At 47.0% G+C, this 20,452-nt stretch overlaps 1 protein-coding gene across 1 annotated transcript; it reads left to right on the top strand.

Moving 5' to 3' along the window:
• Positions 1-5,948: 5,948 nt before the first annotated feature.
• Positions 5,949-8,162, top strand: LOC137356084 (RNA-binding protein 4-like). Its single transcript, XM_068021895.1, has one exon. It carries the CDS (start codon positions 6,044-6,046, stop codon positions 6,776-6,778), a length of 735 nt encoding a protein of 244 aa, XP_067877996.1. The 5' UTR covers positions 5,949-6,043; the 3' UTR covers positions 6,779-8,162.
• The last annotated feature ends 12,290 nt before the right edge of the window (positions 8,163-20,452 follow it).

Here is a 20,452-nt window from a genome sequence, read left to right on the forward strand (position 1 = left end):
AATTGGCTGAAGAACGGTGTCTGTGAGGTGTGGCTCTCAGGAGGAGGCCGACATGGACCAACCACTAGCTGAAGATGTTTGCAAATAATTCAGGCTTGTCACACGCTGGGCTCCGCCATCATTGCTAGACATGGATAGACAGAGATGGGTGAATGGAGATAGACAGCTGGAGTGGGATGAGTACAGATGAATAGAGAAACATAGAGATAAATAGATTGATAGATATGGTAGATGGATTGATAAATAAAAATTGTAGTCTTATAGAGATGGATTAATTGACAGAGATGGTAGATAAATAGAGGTGAATGGATTGATCCGACCACGTAGATACAGATGATAGCTAGATATAGATAATGGATTTTTAACGATGGTTAATAGATCGATAGATTGATGGACAACACATGCACATATGATAGATGGATCAAGATGGATGGATAGAAGATAGATGAGATAAATGGATTGAAGGAGATGATAGAAATGAAGAAAAAAGAATTCCATCTACATAGCGCATTTCACAACCTCACGACATCCCATCGCTTTACAGCCAACATGTATTAACAGCTGTAATGTAGGAAATGCATCAGCAAATCTGTGCACAGCAAGCTCCCACAAACATCAATCTGATAATGAACAGATAATCTGTTTTAGTGATGTTGGTTGAGGGATAAATATTGGCCCCAGGACACTGGGAAGAACTCCCCTACCCGTCTTCGAATAGTCCCACAGGATCTGAGAGGGCAGATGGGACTCTGTTTAACATCTCATTGGAAAGACAGCATCTCCAACTATGCAGCACACCCCTCAGTACTGCACTCGAGTGTCAGCCTTTGGCTGCTGTGCTCAGGTTCTGGAGTGGGACTTGAACCCAGAATCTTCTGACTCAGGCGAGAGTGCTCCAAACTTTTCAAAAAAGATCACTAAAGCACGATAAAACAAAATCAAAATGTAAATTTTAAGACCATAACTTTTTGCAACAAAATACAAACTTAAGTACAACACCTTAATGATGTGGATGGACGGACTGAGGGGGGTAAATGGATCGCTACAGATGGATTGCTGGGGACTAATGGATTGACAGGAATGGATTGACGGGGATGGGTGGATTAACAATGGAGGGAACAGGGACAGGGACGGATGGAGGGATGGAGGACTGGTGGATGGGGACTCATGGGGATGGATGGATGAGGACAGGCGGATGGGCTGAGACAGGCGGAGGGACGGGGATGGACGGACTTGGAGTGTAAAAGATGGAATGTCAGGGATGGATGGATTAATGGGGATGGGTTGATGGAGATGTATGGATCGATGGGGGTGGATGGATTTGGTTGGATTGGTGGACGAATGGAAGAGGGAGGATGGATGGATGGATGGATGGGGAATGATTGATGTGCAGGGATGGACATGGAGGGATTGATGAGGTCAGACTGATGGGGATGGATTGACAGGGATGGATGGATTGATTGATGGGGATCAAGGGATGGGGATGGTTTGATGAAGATGGAGAGACAGGGACAGGTGAAGGGATGGGGTACTGGTGGATGGGGAAGGGTGGGGAGGGAAGACTGAGGGTGGGGGGGAGGGAGGGACAGGGGTGGAGGTTGGAAGCGGTGGAGGGTGGAAGGGGTGGCGTGTGGAAGGGGAGGAAGGGGTGGAGGGTGGAAGGGGAGGGTCCGGAGCGACTGGGTGACAAGGATGGCTGGATTCATGAGATGGATAGATGAATGGAGATGGATGGATGAATGGAGATGGATGGATTTGGTTGGATGCACGGATGGAGTTGGATGCATGGATGGGGATGGGTGGATTCAAGGGGAAGGGTGAATTGTTGGAGATGTAGGGATTGATGGGATTGGATTGACAGAGATGAATGGACTGACCAGGATGGATGAAGATGTTGGTATAGATGGGGATGGATTGTTGGAGATGGAGGGGTTAATGGAGTTGGATGATGGATGTGATAGATAGATATGACTGGGTGCAGTAAAACAACAGCAACAGGGCATAGTTTGGCTAGCAGAATGGGCAGGCAACTGGCAGACAGAATTTAATACAGAGAAATGTGAGGTGATGCATTTTGCCAGACGGATAGGGAGAGGCAATATAGACTTAATGGTACAGTTCTAAAGTGTGTGGAGAGACAGAGGGACCTGGGAGCTCAGGTGCATCAAATCTTTGAAGCTGACAGGACATATTGAGAAAGTACATCGCAAAATATGTGGGATCTTGGGCTTCATAAATAGAGGTATTGAGCACAAAAGCAGGGAAGTTATGATGAAACTTTATAAAGCTCTGGTTAGGTCACTACTAGAGTATTGCATCCAGTTCAGGTCACCTCACTCGAGGAAGGATGTTGGGGTACTTGAGAGGGTGCAAGGAAGATTTACCAGAATGGTTCCAGGGATGGAGGATTTTGGCTAGAAGGTTAGGTTGGAAAAGCTAAGTTCTCCTTGGATCAAGGGTGGTTTGATCGCCGTGTACAAGTTGATGACAGGTTTAGATAAGGTAGACAAGGAAAAGCTGTTCCCATTAACTAATTGTCCCCTAGACCTTGTACTCAGATTTAAGGTTTTAGGCAAGAGACGCAGTGGGGGTATGAGGAAGAACATTTTTAATGCCGCGAGTGTAACGACCTGGAACTCGCTTGCCACGAGGGTGGTGGAAGCGGGAACATTCAATGATTTCAGCAGGAAATTGGATGGGCACTTGAGGGAAATAAACTTGCAGTGCTATGGAAGTGGTGGGTGGGGGGGGGGGGGGGGGGGTGGAGGATGGGACCAATTGGATCACTCTACAGAGTGGCAGCATGTACCTGATGGGCTGAATGGTCTCCATTTATGCCTCCATGGGCTGAATTTTATACGGAGACTGCGGGTTCTGGCAGTGGCACCACAAGTGGCTGCCACGTATGCTTGAGCATCAAGCCACCAGCTAAACGCAATCACACAGCGCATGGCCAATTCATTAGGGGAGGCGCGGGTCCCGTCTAATTAATGATCAGAGGCGGCATCAGCTGACTCAATGCCAGGTGCTGGCACAATATTTAAAGGGCAGCCAGCTCTTCGTTCAGTGCTACCGACTAGAAGACCCCCTTCCTGCTGCCTGGCTGGCCTCAAGATCCCCGAAGGAGCTGAACGAGAGCCTGCTGTGGCCATGGCAGAAGGAAGACAGCAGGCGGCCCCACAGTTTAGTGATGCCTCCCTGCAGGTTCTCCTCCAAGCTGCAAGGGCAAGCTGGGAGGTCCTCTTCTCAAGGGACAGAAAGAAGGGACCGGCTCACCTGACCAAGCAAAGCTGGATGGAGATTTCAGAGGAAGTCAGAAGCTGTGGGGTCATCCCCAGAATCTGGGTGCAATGCTGCAAACGCATCAATGACCTCCTTCGCGCTAAGGAAGAGTTTTTCATACTGCTTTGCATGTGGCAACACGAGAAGGTGCACTTGGTGAGGAGGGAGTTTAGTCAGTGGCAACAGGGTCAGGCAGCAGTATTTCCTGTCAGAGGCATGGCTGCATCTGGGTGAGAGGCTCCTGTCTGTCATTAGTGACACCCACAAGGTCAGTCGAGAGCGCCCGTCTGGAGGAGGCATTTGTGAGCCCCCCCAACATGGAGAAAAGGGCTGCCACCAGCATAGGTGTTGTGCTAGTCTTTGTAGAGAAACTAACTGCTTGAAGGAGAAACAGGCACACAACACTAAAGAGAGAGGGCCAAGACCAGGGGAGGGGTTCTGGTCCTGTGTATGCTGACCCTGACAGAGGCCACCGCCCTGGAACTGGCTGGGTCTCAGGGCGGCCAATCGAATGCTGATGGCAAAACAGGAGCGTCATCACAAGAGTGGGTGAATGAGTGCTGGGGCACAAGGGTGCTTCAGACCCACAATATGAGGGACTGTGCTCATGTGTCCACCACTGGACAGATGGAGCTCCACATCAGACATAGTTGGGATGAAGAAACGGGAAGCCCTTAACCCCTCAATGTTTGTTTTCTCTCATGCAGATCACGGTCATCTTGAAGGTCACAGAGGTCGAGACGGAGGCGAGCCAGCCAGCCATCTCTGGGGAGCAGGGATCCTCAGAGGGTGCGCTGTCACAACATTCCCCCGAACCCTCCACCAGTGCACTTCTCACTTCAGCTGGTACACTGACACTGCTGCTCAGACATCTGGAGATCATTAGCCGTACCCTCTCCTGGGAATAGGCCCTACTTTGTGCAGGAGGCTGTGGTGCACCCCTCCTTCAGTGCTGGCACCTTTACCGCTCCTTCTGCTGTTGCCTGGCATTGCCCTCCATTCATGACCCTCCCTTCCATCACACATTGGCTCTCCAGATGGCTTACTGGCATAGGCAGCACTGAACTGTCATCTCCTTGCTGCCCCCTTTAATTTGCTGGGACTCAGAAGCCCCTTGATATATGTGTGTTGTTGATAAAATTATAAAAGCACCACAACATTTGGGTTAATTGCCATTTTAACTATCTTAATTAAGGTCCCACCACGATGTTGGGAGAAGTCATTCCTCCATGGTACCCACCTCTTGTAAAATTCCGAACCAATGTCGGATTTTCCAAGTGAATGCGTCCCAACTGCATTTTAGGGTCACCCCTCGTCCTCCCCACTTTTCCCCTAATCTCTTCCACTCCACTCCACTCCTCTTTCCCCCTCCCACCTCCACTTCTCTCTTCCCCGCTCCTATCCCCACCCCCTCCTCCTCATCCCCTATCCTCCCCCCCTCCTATCCTATCTCGTCCCCTATCCTCCTCCCCTCCTCGTCCCCTATCCTCCCCCCTCCTTGTCCCCTATCCTACTCGTCCCCTATCCTCCCCCCTCCTTGTCCCCTATCCTACTCGTCCCCTATCCTCCTTGTCCCCTATCCTCCCCCCTCCTTGTCCCCTATCCTACTCGTCCCCTATCCTCCCCCCTCCTTGTCCCCTATCCTACTCGTCCCCTATCCTCCTCCCCTCCTCGTCCCCTATCCTCCTCCCTCCTTGTCCCCTATCCTACTCGTCTCCCATCCTCCTCCTCCCCTATCCTCCCCCCTCCTTGTCCCCTATCCTACTCGTCCCCTATCCTCCCCCCTCCTTGTCCCCTATCCTACTCGTCCCCTATCCTCCTCCCCTCCTCGTCCCCTATCCTCCTCCCTCCTTGTCCCCTATCCTACTCGTCCCCTATCCTCCCCCCTCTTTGTCCCCTATCCTACTCATCCCCTATCCTCCTCCCCTCCTCGTCCCCTATCCTCCTCCCTCCTTGTCCCCTATCCTCCCCCCTCCTTGTCCCCTATCCTACTCGTCCCCTATCCTCCCCCCTCCTTGTCCCCTATCCTACTCGTCCCCTATCCTCCCCCCTCCTTGTCCCCTATCCTACTCGCCCCCTATCCTCCTCCCCTCCCCTCCTCCCATCCTTCTCGTCCCCTATCTTATCCCCACCCCCCAATCCTCTCTCAGAGTTGCCTGCAGCTCCTCCGGCCTTTGTTTAAACTCAGGCCGCCTCCTGCACTGCTGCGAGTGACGGACGGTTGCCAGGGGCAACCACTCGCCCAACTCCTACCAACGGATTGTTCCAACACGAGAAGGCTCATCTCGCAGGACCGCGAACACAAAATACCCCATAAAATTACACACGGAGAGAAAAAAAACACACACACAATCTAAAGAAAAACGGGGGGGGGGGGGGAATTACCGTCCAGCCTCTCGCGGCCTCAACCTCGGTTATTCGTCTCTCTTCCCGTGTAAAATAATCCCCGTAAATAATATAACCCATTCTGATATAATTCAGTTTCCTATGAACGCCGATCAAAATTACGGAATTTAATCGGGAGGGAAAAGCCGCGACGGGAAAATTCGGTTGCGCTCGCGCCACTTTTCCAAGGCGGCGCGTCGACGTCGTGACGTCAGGGGGCACGCAACCACCGGCGATATAAATAGGCGGCCATTTTGCGCAAAGCGTCAGTCCGGCGGTGGCTGCCGCGCAGGAAGGAGTCTGTGGTGGCGGGGGGGGGAGGGGTGGAAGGAAAAAAAATCGAGAATTTATAAGAGTGAGAGAGAAGTGAAATAAGATGGTGAAGATATTCGTGGGCAACCTGTCGCGCTACTGCAGCCCCACCGAGCTGCGTAGCATGTTCGAGAAGTACGGCGAGGTGAGCGAGTGCGAGGTGGTGCGCAACTACGCCTTCGTGCACATGGAGAAGCTGAGCCAGGCCACGCGCGCCATCAAGGCGCTGCACCGCAGCAACGTACACGGCGCGCACATCACGGTGGGCGTGGCCAACGCGCGCACGCGCAACACCACCAAGGTCTTCGTGGGCAACCTGTCCGAGCCGGTGTCGGGCGCCGCCGTCAAGGAGCTCTTCCAGAGGTTCGGCCGGGTGGTGGACCTGGACGTGGCCCGCACCTTCGCCTTCGTCTACATGGAGCAGGAGCGCCAGGCGCTGGCCGCCATCCAGGCCCTGGACGGCACCACGCTGCAGGGCCAGAACATGTTCGTCCAGCTGTCCCGGTCCAACCCGAGCCGGGAGTCGTGGGGGCCCGAGCCTTCCTACCAGCGGGCCCCCTTCGCCCAGGGTCCGCCGCAGCCCTTCTACGGCCCGGCCGCCGCCGCCCTGGGCTACTATGACCGCCCGGGCTACGACCCGTACCGCCCGCTGCCCAGGAGCCGCCCGTTCGGTGCCCAGCCTCTGCCCGCCTACCAGGACCACCGCCGCCCCCCGCCGGGCATGATGAGGCCGATGCCGCCGCAGTACTTCCGAGCGCCTTATGTGAACGGCTACGGGTCGAGGGTCCGCGGCTACTGAAGAGGCTTGGCATCGGCCAAGTGATCCTGTTTTGTCAGTCGCCCAGGACTGGAGCCGGCTGTGACCAACCCTCCTCCCACTCCTCCGGGACCCACCAGTACGGGAACTCTTCACCTCATTGTTGGGAAAGCCTACCCTACACGCAGATTTCCGTTGACAGACAACTTGGGTGTCGTGGATAAACCTCATGCAAGAGCCCAGTCGCCAGCCGCGTCAACATTGCAACAGGGGGAAAGATCTGCCGACAGCAAGAAATCTTGGGGAGGGCATTCTCATTGTAGCCAGTGCTCCTGAGAGCCATGAAGTACCCCAGGCGCCATCAGTCTCTTGATCTTCCTTTGTACACTGCAGTTTCCCCTCTCTTTTTGTGTATTATCTCTTTTCCCAAAACCCATTTCTGCCAGATAGATAGATACAGGATCGAAAAGATCAGTTCTATTTAATGGATGGAAGATAGTTGGGAGTTAGTTTAAAAAGTAGATCATTGGACTCGCCGGGGTGGGTGGGGGGGGAGGCAAAGAAATATTAAAAACATGGAGTTGAGAACCGGCTGCTGGATTTAATTTAAACCTTTTTAAAGAGTCAGTCTGATCCATTAGTTTTCGAGCCACTGTTCACTTTTTCTTTTGGGGGAAGTCACTAATTGATTCGTCGACTTTTCATTCTTTGGAGGGGGGCTGGAAATGGGACTTATTCACATTTCTGCTGTAACGGGGGAACTTTTGACTACATTTGACTCAATAGCTGACTGCATTGTTTTCTGGGGTGGGATGGGGCTGGAAATGGGACTTGTGCTCTTGTAATAAGGAAGTCTTTATCTCCATTTGTCTGTATAACTTACTGTTTTGAGCGGGGGATCTGGAAATGGGAATTATCGAAGCTCTTGTAATGGGACACATTTACAGTTTACTTTGTTTACTCGGGTGGGGGGGGGGGGGCGGTGTCTGGAAATGGGAATCATTCAAGATCTTGTGATGGGGCTGCTTTTCATTGTAGTTTGTATGTAACTTGCATGTTTTCTGGGCGGGTCTGAAAATGGGGCTTGTTCATGTAATGGGGGGCATCTTTACAATTTGTTTATTTACTGGGTGGGGTCTCTTTGGAATGGGGTGTATGAAACTTGTAATAGGGAGCCCTACTTGCAAATTGTGTATAATTACTGCATATTTGCTTTCGTGTGGAGGGGGAGGATGGGACTTGATGTTTTTGTGTTCTTGGGATAGAGAATAGTATCTCTGTAAAATGTTTCTTGGGCGAGTTGTAATGAAGTAGTTACCTTGCTTTGGGGTTTTTCCTGATCTTTAAAATCACTGTCTTTTTTCCTTTTTTAAAAACCAGCTGCAACATGGCGTTTTGTCAAACGTATAAAACGAGTGTAAAGGCTTTTGTACGTGTGTGGCTTTTTATTCAACCTGTTTCAGTGAAATCAGTGCTGGCTTTCAGGAGAATACCTGCCCACTTTGGAGTTGGGTGCCACAAATCTGTTGAGAAACAGTTTTGGGTTGGGTTTCACCTAGTAGGATCTGGGCTTACGGTGCCACTAGTAGGATCTGGGCTTACGGTGCCACTAGTAGGATCTGGGCTTACGGTGCCACTAGTAGGATCTGGGCTTACGGTGCCACTAGTAGGATCTGGGCTTACGGTGCCACTAGTAGGATCTGGGCTTACGGTGCCACTAGTAGGATCTGGGCTTACGGTGCCACTAGTAGGATCTGGGCTTACGGTGCCACTAGTAGGATCTGGGCTTACGGTGCCACTAGTAGGATCTGGGCTTACGGTGCCACTAGTAGGATCTGGGCTTACGGTGCCACTAGTAGGATCTGGGCTTACGGTGCCACTAGTAGGATCTGGGCTTACGGTGCCACTAGTAGGATCTGGGCTTACGGTGCCACTAGTAGGATCTGGGCTTACGGTGCCACTAGTAGGATCTGGGCTTACGGTGCCACTAGTAGGATCTGGGCTTACGGTGCCACTAGTAGGATCTGGGCTTACGGTGCCACTAGTAGGATCTGGGCTTACGGTGCCACTAGTAGGATCTGGGCTTACGGTGCCACTAGTAGATATTCTACTCTAAGAGGAGTGTGAGAGAGCAACTGGAACAAATCTGGTAAGTGAATTTTCTTAATATCTGGGTTCTGATGGTCTTTCAGACATGAACAACCTTCTTGATTAGATTAGATTAGAGATACAGCACTGAAACAGGCCCTTCGGCCCACCGAGTCTGTGCCGAACATCAACCACCCATTTATACTAATCCTACACTAATCCCATATTCCTACCAAACATCCCCACCTGTCCCTATATTTCCCTACCACCTACCTATACTAGTGACAATTTATAATGGCCAATTTACCTATCAACCTGCAAGTCTTTTGGCTTGTGGGAGGAAACCGGAGCACCCGGAGAAAACCCACGCAGACACAGGGAGAACTTGCAAACTCCACACAGGCAGTACCCGGAATCGAACCCGGGTCCCTGGAGCTGTGAGGCTGCGGTGCTAACCACTGTGCCGCCCGAATAGAACCGTGCCGCCCGAATGTCAATAGAACATTGCATTCACTGTCACCCAGTCAGACTTCGAATAAGCCCTGGGTGACTCCCTTATGTTTGTCTAGTCTGCTGCAAATGAGAATTTAGCCATCTGCATAATAGAACAAAGCTAATGAAGTCAGAAGCCTCCAAACTGAAGAGGATACGCTACAGGAGTTGACTCTTTAGAAATTGAGCAGATGAAATTCGTAGAGAAATGCAAAGTGTCCATGGGACAAAAAAAAAACCTCCAAGGCATGGATATTGAATAAGAAATGAGATCTGATAGTTCCAATTTATTACCAATCACAATAATGCTCAGTCGCAATGAATGAAGCAAATGGGATATTACAAGGTCAGTCATGAGCTGAAATAGTAAGGTAATCCTGCCGCCATCAGTGTGACTGCTCTTGGAATATTTACAGTTCTGGTTGCCACAGTACAGAAAGATGCTGTGTTTATTGCAGGATACAGAAGAGGATAACTAGAATGATTGAAGGGATGGAGGGACTGAATTGTGTGGAATGATGTAAATTGGACATTTTCTCACTGGAAAAGAGAAGATTACGGAAAAAGCTTTGCATTTATGCAGCATCTTTCACAACCTCAGGATGCCGTGGTACTAGGTCAATTGCTCTTTCAGAAAGCCAGCGCAGACATGACTGGCCAAATAGCTGCCTCCTGTGCTGTAACAACTCTGATTCTGTCCAAAAGTGCTTTACAATCAGTGAAATACTTTTTTTTTTTGAAGTGAGGTCACTTGTAAATGAGATGATTGGTATTTTTAGGATTCTAAAAGACTCAGGTAATGAGCTGTTTCACCACCTACTGGACAGTAGTACCAGAGGACATGAGCTGCACTTACAGGGGGTAAATTCAAAACTAATCTGCAGAAAGTACTTCAGTGAGCGAGGGGTCAGTTGATGGAACAGGGTTCCTAGGGAGACCGTGAAAGCAGATAGTACTGATTCCTTTGAATACAAATTAGATTTCTCGTACATTGCATTTTGAGACACCGTATATGAATGATTTGAGACATAACATGGTGAGTGCTGCAGGCTTGAGGAATATTTTTTTTTATTTAGAGATCTGTGCTGACCAACCACCACCCATTTATACTAATCCTACATTAATCCCATATTCCCTACCACATCCCCACCATTCTCCCACCACCTACCTACGCTAGAGGCAATTTACAATGGCCAATTTACTTACCAACCTGCAAGTCTTTGGCTGTGGGAGGATAGCAGAGCACCCGGCGGTCATAGGGAGAACTTGCAAATTACGCACAGGCAGTACCCAGAACTGAACCTGGGATGCTGGAGCTGTGAGGCTGTGGTGTGAACCACTGTGCCACCCCACAGTGATATTCAGCTTGTGGTTCCCTGAGCTCTCCACAGCTGGTGCTTTTCCTTGCCTCATCTGGGTCTGTTGTAAACAAATTGCTGTGATTAATGAACAGTTCCACTACCATCTGGTGATTGCATGATAAAATAGTAAAAGCCAAACAAGGTGGACTGGTCTTTTTTGTCTAGAAATTCCCATTGAGACACTGGCACACAGGAAGCCATTTGGCCCATGCTGGCTCTCTGTAGAGCAATGTAATTAGTCCTGTTCCCTTGCTCTATCCCTGTAACCCTGCAAGTTTACTTCCCTCGAGTGCCTATCCAATTTCCTTTTGAAATAATTAATGGTCTCTGCTTTCACCATCCTTGTCGGCAGAGTGTTCCAGGTCATTACCATTTACTGCGTTTTTAAAAAAAAACTTCTCATTCTTCCCTGCATCTCTCGCACAAAACCTTAAATCTGTATCCTTTAGTCCTTGTCTACTCTATCTAAACCTGTCATAATCTTGTACACCAAGTCTTCCCTTCCTTTGCTCTAAGGAGATGCCTGCTTCTGCAACCTGAGCTTGTAGCTTAAATTCCCTCATCCCTGAAACCATTCAGGTAAAACTCCTCTGCACCCCCTCGAGGGCCATCACATCCATCCTAAAGTTCCCATGTTCCAACATAAATACCCAGATGTAGATATTTTGAGTTTGAAGCTTGGATCTCTGGCTAGGCCAAGGTCATGATTACCCTTTTTTTGTGGGTATTGCAGGGCTAGGCTAGCATTTATTACCCATCCCCAATTGCCCTTGGAATTGAGTGGCTTGCTAGGCAGCTAAGTCAACTGCATTGCTGAGAGTCTGGAGCCAGATGGGTAAGGACAGTAGATTTCCTTCCCTAAAGGACATAAAGCCTGATCGATTTTTACAACAGTCGACAATGGTCACCATTAGACAAGCTAAATTCCAATTTATTAATTGAATTCAAATTTCACCACCTGCTGTGGTAGGATTCGAACCCATTTTTCCAGAGCATTAGCCTGGACTCTAGTCTAGTGACATTGCCACTACGCCACAGCCTCCTCTGTTTCATGTTGACGCACCTAGGGTCAGTCCTAGGACCTCAATTATTTACTGTCTATATTAATGACTTGGAGGGGTAAGAGTGTAATCTATCCAAATTTGCTGAAATACAAATAGGTGGGAGGGCATGTTGTGATGAAGATATAAGGAATCTGCAAGGGGATATAGATAGGTTGCGTGAGTGGGCAAAAGCTTGGCAGATGAAGTTTAATGTAGGAAAGTGAGGTTATGCACTTTGGTAGGAAGAATCAAAAGGCAGACTGTTTAAATGGAGAGACTCCAAAAACTGCAGCACAGGGGGATCGGGGTGTTCTTGTGCAAGAAGCACAAAACGTTAGCATGCAGGTGCAGCAGGTAATTAAGGCAAATGGAATTTTGGCCTTTATTGCTGGGGGTTGGAGTTTAAAAATGGGAAAGTCTTGTTATAACTTTGGCCTCACCACACCTGGAGTACTGTGTACAGTTTTGGTCCCCATATCTAAAAAAGGATATACTGGCATTGGAGGCAGTTCAAAAGAGATTCACTAGGTTAGGCCTTTATTCATTTAGAGTTTAGAAGAATGAGGGGTGATCTCATTGAAGCATACAAGATTCTGAGGGGGCTTGACAGGGGAAATGTTGAGAAGATGTTTCCACTAGTGGGGGAATCTCAAACTAGGGGACATAGTTACAGAATAAGGGGACACTCATTTAAAACTGAGATGTGAAGGAATTCCGGCTCTTGAGGGTAGTGAATGTCTGGAATTCTCTACCACAGAGTTGTGGAGGCTAGATCACAAAGTATTTAAAGAGGGGGTAGATAGATGTTTGAAATATCGGAGTTGAGGGCTATGAGGAGCTGACATAGAGGAGTTGAGGACTGGAGCAGATCAGCCATGATATTGAATGGCGTGGCAGGCTTGAGGGGCCAAATGGCCTACTCCTATTTTTTTGTTATGGTAGACTTTGTACTCGACGTCTGAATTACATTTAGCTTTGATTTGAGTAAGGGTTGTACCCTGCAGCTGTGGTCCATTCCTGCCTTTGCAGTCAGAAAATTGGATTCCTGACTAAGTCTAGATGCTGATTGGGAGCTGTTGGCTTTGACAATGAAGCATCAAGCAAAACAATCTCTTCAGTATTTCTGCCCCCTCTTCCCTTCCCCCCCCCCCCCCCCCCAACATCCCCTTGTGACCATTTGGGTCATAAAAGTTGCCCTTTCAGGGGGAAGTAGGGTGTTTTAAGCAGGCTCACTCAGCATCACAGTTCAAAATTAGCTGACAGTAGGGCTGATAAACAGTCTGTCCCCGTCCTGACATTGAAGGAGCCTGTACGATTGCTTTCAGCTGTTTTAGCAGCACAGGCTTGGAATTTTACAAGAGGTGCCAAGGAGAGCAAATAGAGATACAAATATGGGCATCACTACAGAAGTGTAATACATAGAAATATGTGCATACCAATAGCATCAAGATTAATCTGAGGTTACTAGAAACTAAAAGGAACATGCGTGGAAGGAGGAGTATGGCGTCCTCCATTCATGACAGCAGCAGTAAGCATTAGAGCCGGTCTCCTCCCTGGATTGTGTAGGAATGCCTCAGAAAAATATCCAGTAGTGTAACCGCAGTCACTTCATGAATTGAGGTGGAAAAGAAAAGGCACAAAACAAAGTGGGGATCCTGAAAGCAATTTGAAGAGAAAGCCAGACTCCAGCTTCTGATTTGTCATTTTTAAACTACCCTGATGGGGCAAATTCAGTGAGTGAAAGTGCCGCCTTCTGAGTGCATTTAATTTAATTTTAGAGAGATACAACACTGAAACAGGCCCTTCGGCCCACCAAATCTGTGCTGACCATCAACCACCCATTTATACTATTCCTACATTAATCCCAAATTCCTACCACATCCCCACCTTCCCTCAATTCTCCTACCGCCTAATACTAGGGGCAATTTACAATAGCCAATTTACCTATCAACCTGCAAGTCTTTGGCTATGGGAGGAAATCGGAGCACCCGGCGAAAACCCACGCAATCACGGAGAACTTGCAAACTCCGCACAGGCAGTACCCAGAATTGAACCCGGGTCGCTGGAGCTGTGAGGCTGCGGTGCTAACCACTGTGCCCCCCCATTCTAGGAATGTTTAGTCCCTTGAGCCTGTTCTGCCGCTCAGTGAGACCATTGGCTGATCTGTGATCTAACTCCATTTATCTGCCTTTGCCCCTTTATCCTCTAATACCTATGGCTAACAAATCTATTTCAAATTTAACATTAATAGATCTAGCATCAATTGTTTGCGGAAGAAAGTGAGAAGGGTTTCCTAATTCTGTTCTTGAAAGGGCGAGCTCTAATTTTTAGACTATCCCTCATGTTCTATACTCCCCAGTGTGTCAAGTTTCTCTCAGTCTACCTTATCTGTTCTCCTTGTATCTTAAACATGCATCAAATCACCCCTTAACCATCTAAATTCCAGGGGATGCAACCCTAGTTTTTGTAAGTACTCCTTTTAATGTAACCTTTGGAGTCCAGCCCTCATTTTGGTAAATCTACACTGCACTCCCTCCAAGGCCAATTATTTCTTGCTAAGGTGTGGTGCCCAGAAGTGCTGCCAGTAACCCCAGGTGTGGTCTAACCAGGACTTTGTATAGCTGAAGCATGACTTCTACCCCCTTGTATTCTGGTCCTTGATATGAAGACCAGCATTCCATAGCCTTTTAATTTTTTTCTGTACCTGGTCATGACATATAAATCTATGTATCGGAACCTCCACTGTTACTAGCTTTTTGCCATTGAAATCCGTTTGCCACAGTTTTGCCCATTTAAATCCATTAATATTTCTGTAATTTTATGCTTCCATCTACATTGCTTACGACGCCTCCTTTCTTTGTCATTGGCAAATTTGGGTATGTTTTTCTATCCTGTCATCTAAGTTGTAAGTACAATGAATAGGTAAGGTCCCAATACATACTTGTGGGATACCACCAGTCACATCCTGCTAATTGGAGTACCTGCCCATTATCCCTACTATTTCCTGCTGCTCTGCCAATTTCCAACCCCAAGTCAATAATTTGCCTTCAATTCTGTGAGCTTCAGTGCCTTCTGGAAGTCCATATAAATAACATCCATAGACATTCCCCTGATCACTACTGTAGTCTTCAAAAGAAATTCAATCAGGTTTGTCAGGCATGACTTGCTCTTTACAAATCTATGCTGGCACTCTTTGGTCAGCTGGTCAGAGACAATGGCGCAATGGAAATGTCACTGGACAGTAAAGGCCTGCTACCCGACCCGAAGGGATCCGATGCCATGTGTCGGGGCCGGGTCAGGCCCCTCTTTCAGGTCTGGCTTTCAAGCTCTGGTCAGGCCGGACATACGGCAACTGCTCTGCTGGTAAGTATTGAAATTTAAAAACTTACCTGAGCTGGGAGTCCGGGTTGACCGAGTCTGCAGTGAGCGAGTGATGTCACTGTGATGTTATCACACATGCGCTGCTGCTGCTTACAAGTGCATCATTAATCTTAAAATACTTTTCCAAGAAACTTGTCAATTTGAATATATTCAGTTATCATTGAAGTGCAATAACTGGATTACAAGCTAGTTACCTTCCTCCCTATAGAGCATTTTGTTGAAATAAAGCAATCTAATTTCCCTACATCTCCAGTTATTCCACTACACACCTTTTAAATATTGCTAATCCCTATTACACAAGTACAAGTTTCACTTGTCATGTATAATCTTCAGTGCCTTTCCTTGCACCAGGATATTTCAATTCTGTTTTGGAGAGTGGTTAGTTTACTCTTATTTTTTGGGTAGTACTTGTCTTCTACGTTACATTTTTAACTTTTCCTCAACTTCTTGGCTGTGCCTCCTGCTTTTATATTGCTTGTCATTCACCATTGTTATCTTGGGGCCCATTGTCCTATTTCCTATCTCGCAATAGTCTTGTTTGGCAATCTGGTGACTAGGTTTATTCTTTCTCTGTTCTTGAGCAGAAAAAGCAGCAATCAGCTAAACAGTGCATTTCTCTGTTAACACAGCAGCTTTAACTTGCATAGACATTAAGCATATAATATACCCTTTTTGAAACAGTCCTTGCTAACAAAAGGCCCTCTCTGCTGACCAAGCTTTGACTTCCCAAATGTGATTATACCCTGAACCATTCTGGGAATGAACAACTTTATAGATATGGCATTTACAAGTCAAAAGAAAGCAAAAACATTAATCATGAGATTAAACCCCATCCTACATGTATAAGTATAATAGGTATTTTCCACCTCAAAACTAATCTTGGGCCAGCTTTTGCTCACCCTTTGTAATGTCTCCTTTGTTCAGGTTTTTTTTCTGATTAATGCCTCGAGACTGCCTTGGGGCATTTTGCCACATTATAGAACATAGAACATTACAGCGCGGTGCAGGCCCTTCGGCCCTCGATGTTGCGCCGACCTGTGAAACCATCTGACCTACACTATTCCATTTTCATCCATGTGTCTATCCAATGACCACTTAAATGCCCTTTAAAGTTGGCGAGTCTACTACTGTTGCAGGCAGGGCGTTCCACGCCCCTACTACTCTCTGAGTAAAGAAACTACCTCTGACATCTGTCCTATATCTATCACCCCTCAACTTAAAGCTATGTCCCCTTGTGTTTGCCATCACCATCCGAGGAAAAAGACTCTCACTATCCACCCTATCTAACCCTCTGATTATCTTATGTCTCTATTAAGTCACCTCTCCTCCTCCTCTCCAACAAAAACAATCTCAAGTCCCTCAGCCTTTCCTCGTAAGACCTTCCCTCCATACCAGGCAACATCCTAGTAAATCTCCTCTGCACCCTTTCCAAAGCTTCCACATCCTTCCTATAATGCGGTGACCAGAACTGCGCGCAGTACTCCAGGTGCGGCCTCACTAATGTTGTACTGATCCAGATTGTGCATGTATAGTTCCCATCTTGCCAGAGCAGTATATACTTGTTCAAGTTACTCCCATCTTAAATGACCATTATTTCTGGGATCATTGTTTCATAACTTCACAGCACTCCAGTAAAGGCAGTTGTAAGATCATTGTAATATTTGGACTTTTTTTATATTTGGTCTAGGAGGGGGGATATTAAATTCAGATCTTAAGTGGTCAACTCCTACATACTAGCTGCAAATATTGTTGGGATCTGATAAAATGACTAAACAAATTGATTCTTATTCTATGTTTCAAATTAGAAACAATGGGGAATGTGGTTGTCGGGTTTGATTTGAGGCAGTTGTTTTATTAATCGCTCAATGAGCCAGTCTATCAGAGGTCAGGTTTTCGATGTGTCTCTCAAGGAGTTGCTTGATGAAGAAAAGATCGAAGTCCATTTAGTTTGGCTTTACCATTCTAGTTCCATGCTGCATTGCAGTTATCAGGTAGTCTGAACAGCCCCAATAAGGTGAGCATAACCCCAATGATGGAAGCTTTGGGAATCATGGGGTCCAAAGCCATTCCTCCCAAGCACACTACACTCACCAAATATCACGTAATTACTGGCCGCTGCTGACCAGTCAATCTCTCTGGTCCCGTTGCTGATGTCCCACAGGAAAGGTACTTCCACGTTGCTATTCACACCTCTGACAGCTTGATTGTGAACCATGTGTTGAATGGTTCCTGTCAATGCACTTTCACAAAGTATAGTACAGCAAGTCCTCTTCACCCTCAGTTGGAGACAGTAGGATAAACTGCTCCTGATTGTTTCACCCCTTTTGAAAATCAAGGCTGTCTTGTATATGCTAGGAGGTGGGAACTGTAGCAGCTTTTCTGTTAGTCTTTGATCACTGGTGTCCAGGCTTTGGTCAGATGCACTGTAAAACTGGCAGATGGCCAAGAAGAGCTCCTTTCTCCACTTAATTTTGGTGGCTTATCGCTGGTCTCATTGACCTTGGTAACATCGTCTCCCAACCCCAACACATATTTTAAACACATTTGTGCAAGCCTGCCTGTCTCATCATGCCATGAAGGAATGGACTGGCATCACGAGTGGCCAATTTGACCAGACTGCCCCTTGTACTGTAAATCCAAGAGCAGTTATTGAGCATCTAATTAAATACAATAATATTTGCAGACTGCACAGGATATCATGTGACAGTCTCCAGGAATGAGTCCAACAACGTGGCAACCCTCAAGGTGACCTTATTTTGGGTAATGAGGGACAATGGGAAATGGGTAAACCTCAAATTCATGACTGAGCAGATCATACTCAGCTGGTTGGTTTCCAATTGGAGTTGTCATTCTCATGTCTATCTGTCACCTTTTCATGAGATAAAAGTGCACATGAGGCAAGATTGCAGTGCCAAGTAAACACTGAAGGGTCCTCCGGATTACACTATGGTACTACTAGATGTTGGATAGCAGATGGAAACTGCTGATCGTGGGGGCATGGGGTCTACTTGAAGTGTCTGATCATGCTGCACCTGAGGAATTGTAGCACCCATCTGGACTCCCTTCCAAAACGATGCTGGAACTTATTTCCTAGATTTTTAGATTTAGATATACAGCACTGAAACAGGCCCTTCAGCCCACTGAGTCTGTGCTGCCCATTAACCACCCATTTATACTAATCCTATACTAATCCCATATTCCTACCACATCCTCACCTGTTCCTATATTCCCCTACCACCTACCTACACTAGTGACAATTTATAATGGCCAATTTACCTATCAACCTGCAAGTCTTTTGGCTGTGGGAGGAAACCTACTTATGTTCTAGAGATAATCTTCCCAGTTTCAGCTTTATTAGTCTGACCCCCCCCCTTTCTGTGTCCATCTTTTGTTACATTATCTTTGTACGCTCGAGAGGCTGTCCTGTTTTCCTTTTAACTCACCAGCTTGACCAGAGGTCAGCAATCTATTGTATCTCATTTGATCACCCCTCTTTTCTCATGCGCAAGCATGATTGGCTCCATCCTACCATTGCTTTCCTCTGTCTGCTGGCTTGATGCCTGGAACACGAAACAGTCTTTGCTTCTTTGTTTTTATTGTAAAAGAAACTATCCAAGTTCATCTGAATCCTGTACTACAACTATTTATCTCTACCGCTTTCACCTTTGTTGCACTATGCTGCTTAGATCCATTCTCCCTCCTTTTTGTGAATCTCTTCAGTGCCAGAAAACTCTTTTTAAATGTGCTCTATTCTACTGTTGCAACCTAACTTATCCCTGGTATCTTTTTGCACTATTTCCCCCAACCAATTTCTTCCTTGCCTCTTCCAGCTGCACTGAGCTGTTGATCCTACTGTTAATGAACTTGCCTTCTATGAAGCAATGATGTCCTACAGTCCCTACAAAAATGTCTCTAATTCTACTTTTGTTACTTACTCCAGAGCCAGTAAATATACACAAATGATCTGGCCTATATATACATTGCTCTCTATTCCACTGGTGCCTTTTGGCAAAGACCACAAATGTAATCCCTTCCGACCATTTAGACCAATTAATGATTGATAAATGATGTGATGAGGGAAAGTTGGCCCACCTTGCTGGAGTAATCTAAAACGAATCTGTTTTTTCCCATAGCCCTGCATCATGTGCTTTCAATATTTATCCAGATTTGCATTAAGATTCAACAAACTCTGCCATGGCCATTTCCGGTGTTGAAACATTCTATGCTCCAATAATGCGTGGAGAAATTTTTTTAACCCTATCCTCACTTAGTGACATATTTTAATCTGATGACTCTCCTCCACCCTGCTCTCATCAGTGACTCCCCAAGCTGAGAAAATAAGTTTTATGACCAATTTCAAAAAAACTGTTACTACTTTCAGTAAGTTTCAGATGACTGTTAACATGATGCATCACTGTACATACTAATCTATCTCTCTCTCTTCCCCTCCCCAACCGTGTGTCTGTGTCTTAAACTTGTATAAGGTGCCTAAAGGAGTGAGTGTTTTGCACAGTACTAGAGAGGGAAGACAGGTTTAGAATGCATGTATGTAAACAGAGTATAGTGAATAAGGTTGGTGAGCTACAAACGCAAATAGCTGTGTGAATATGCCAGCGTTCGCCAGAGCTGGCGGGCAGCCATAAAGACGGGGCTAAAGTGTGGCGAGTCGAAGAGACTTAGTAGTTGGCAGGAAAAAAGACAGAGGCGCAAGGGGAGAGCCAACTGTGTAACAGCCCCGGCAAACAAATTTCTTTGCAGCACCCGTGGAAGAACCTGTCACTCTAGAATTGGCCTTTATAGCCACTCCAGGCGCTGCTTCACAAACCACTGACCACCTCCAGGCGCTTATCCATTGTCTCTCGAGATAAGGAGGCCAAAGAAGAGAAGAATATGATGTAGTTGGAATAACAGAAACGTGGCTTGAAAATGGTGAAGGGATACTTAATATTCATGGATACAAAGTGTTCAGAAAAGATAGGGAAGCAACAAAGGAGGTGGGGTGGCAGTACTGATTATGCAACACATTGTAGTGTTGGAAAGAGGATGTCCTTGAGGGGGCAAGGGTATGATCATGGTATTGGGATTATTCTGTAGGTCTCCAAATAGTGATTATATAGAGGAGCAAATCTGCAGGGAAATAAGATGTGCAAGAACTATGGAGTGGTGACATTAGGGAACTTTATTCCAGTCAATACTTGGGTAATTAATGTTAGGGAAAAGGAAGGGAAGGGAGGACTTTTTTGACCAGTATGTTCAGTCCAACTAGGAAGGAGGCATTGCTGGATCTGATGCTAGTGAATGAGGTGGGCGAAGTGTCTTTGGGTGAGCACTTGGGTATGAGTGATCAAGGT

This window comes from Heterodontus francisci, chromosome 44 (genome assembly GCF_036365525.1).
Source record: "Heterodontus francisci isolate sHetFra1 chromosome 44, sHetFra1.hap1, whole genome shotgun sequence".
Taxonomy (NCBI): domain Eukaryota; kingdom Metazoa; phylum Chordata; class Chondrichthyes; order Heterodontiformes; family Heterodontidae; genus Heterodontus; species Heterodontus francisci.

Coding starts and splice junctions, on each gene's coding strand:
- LOC137356084 (XM_068021895.1), top strand. CDS start 6,044: ATGGTGAAGATATTCGTGGGCAACCTGTCGCGCTACTGCAGCCCCACC.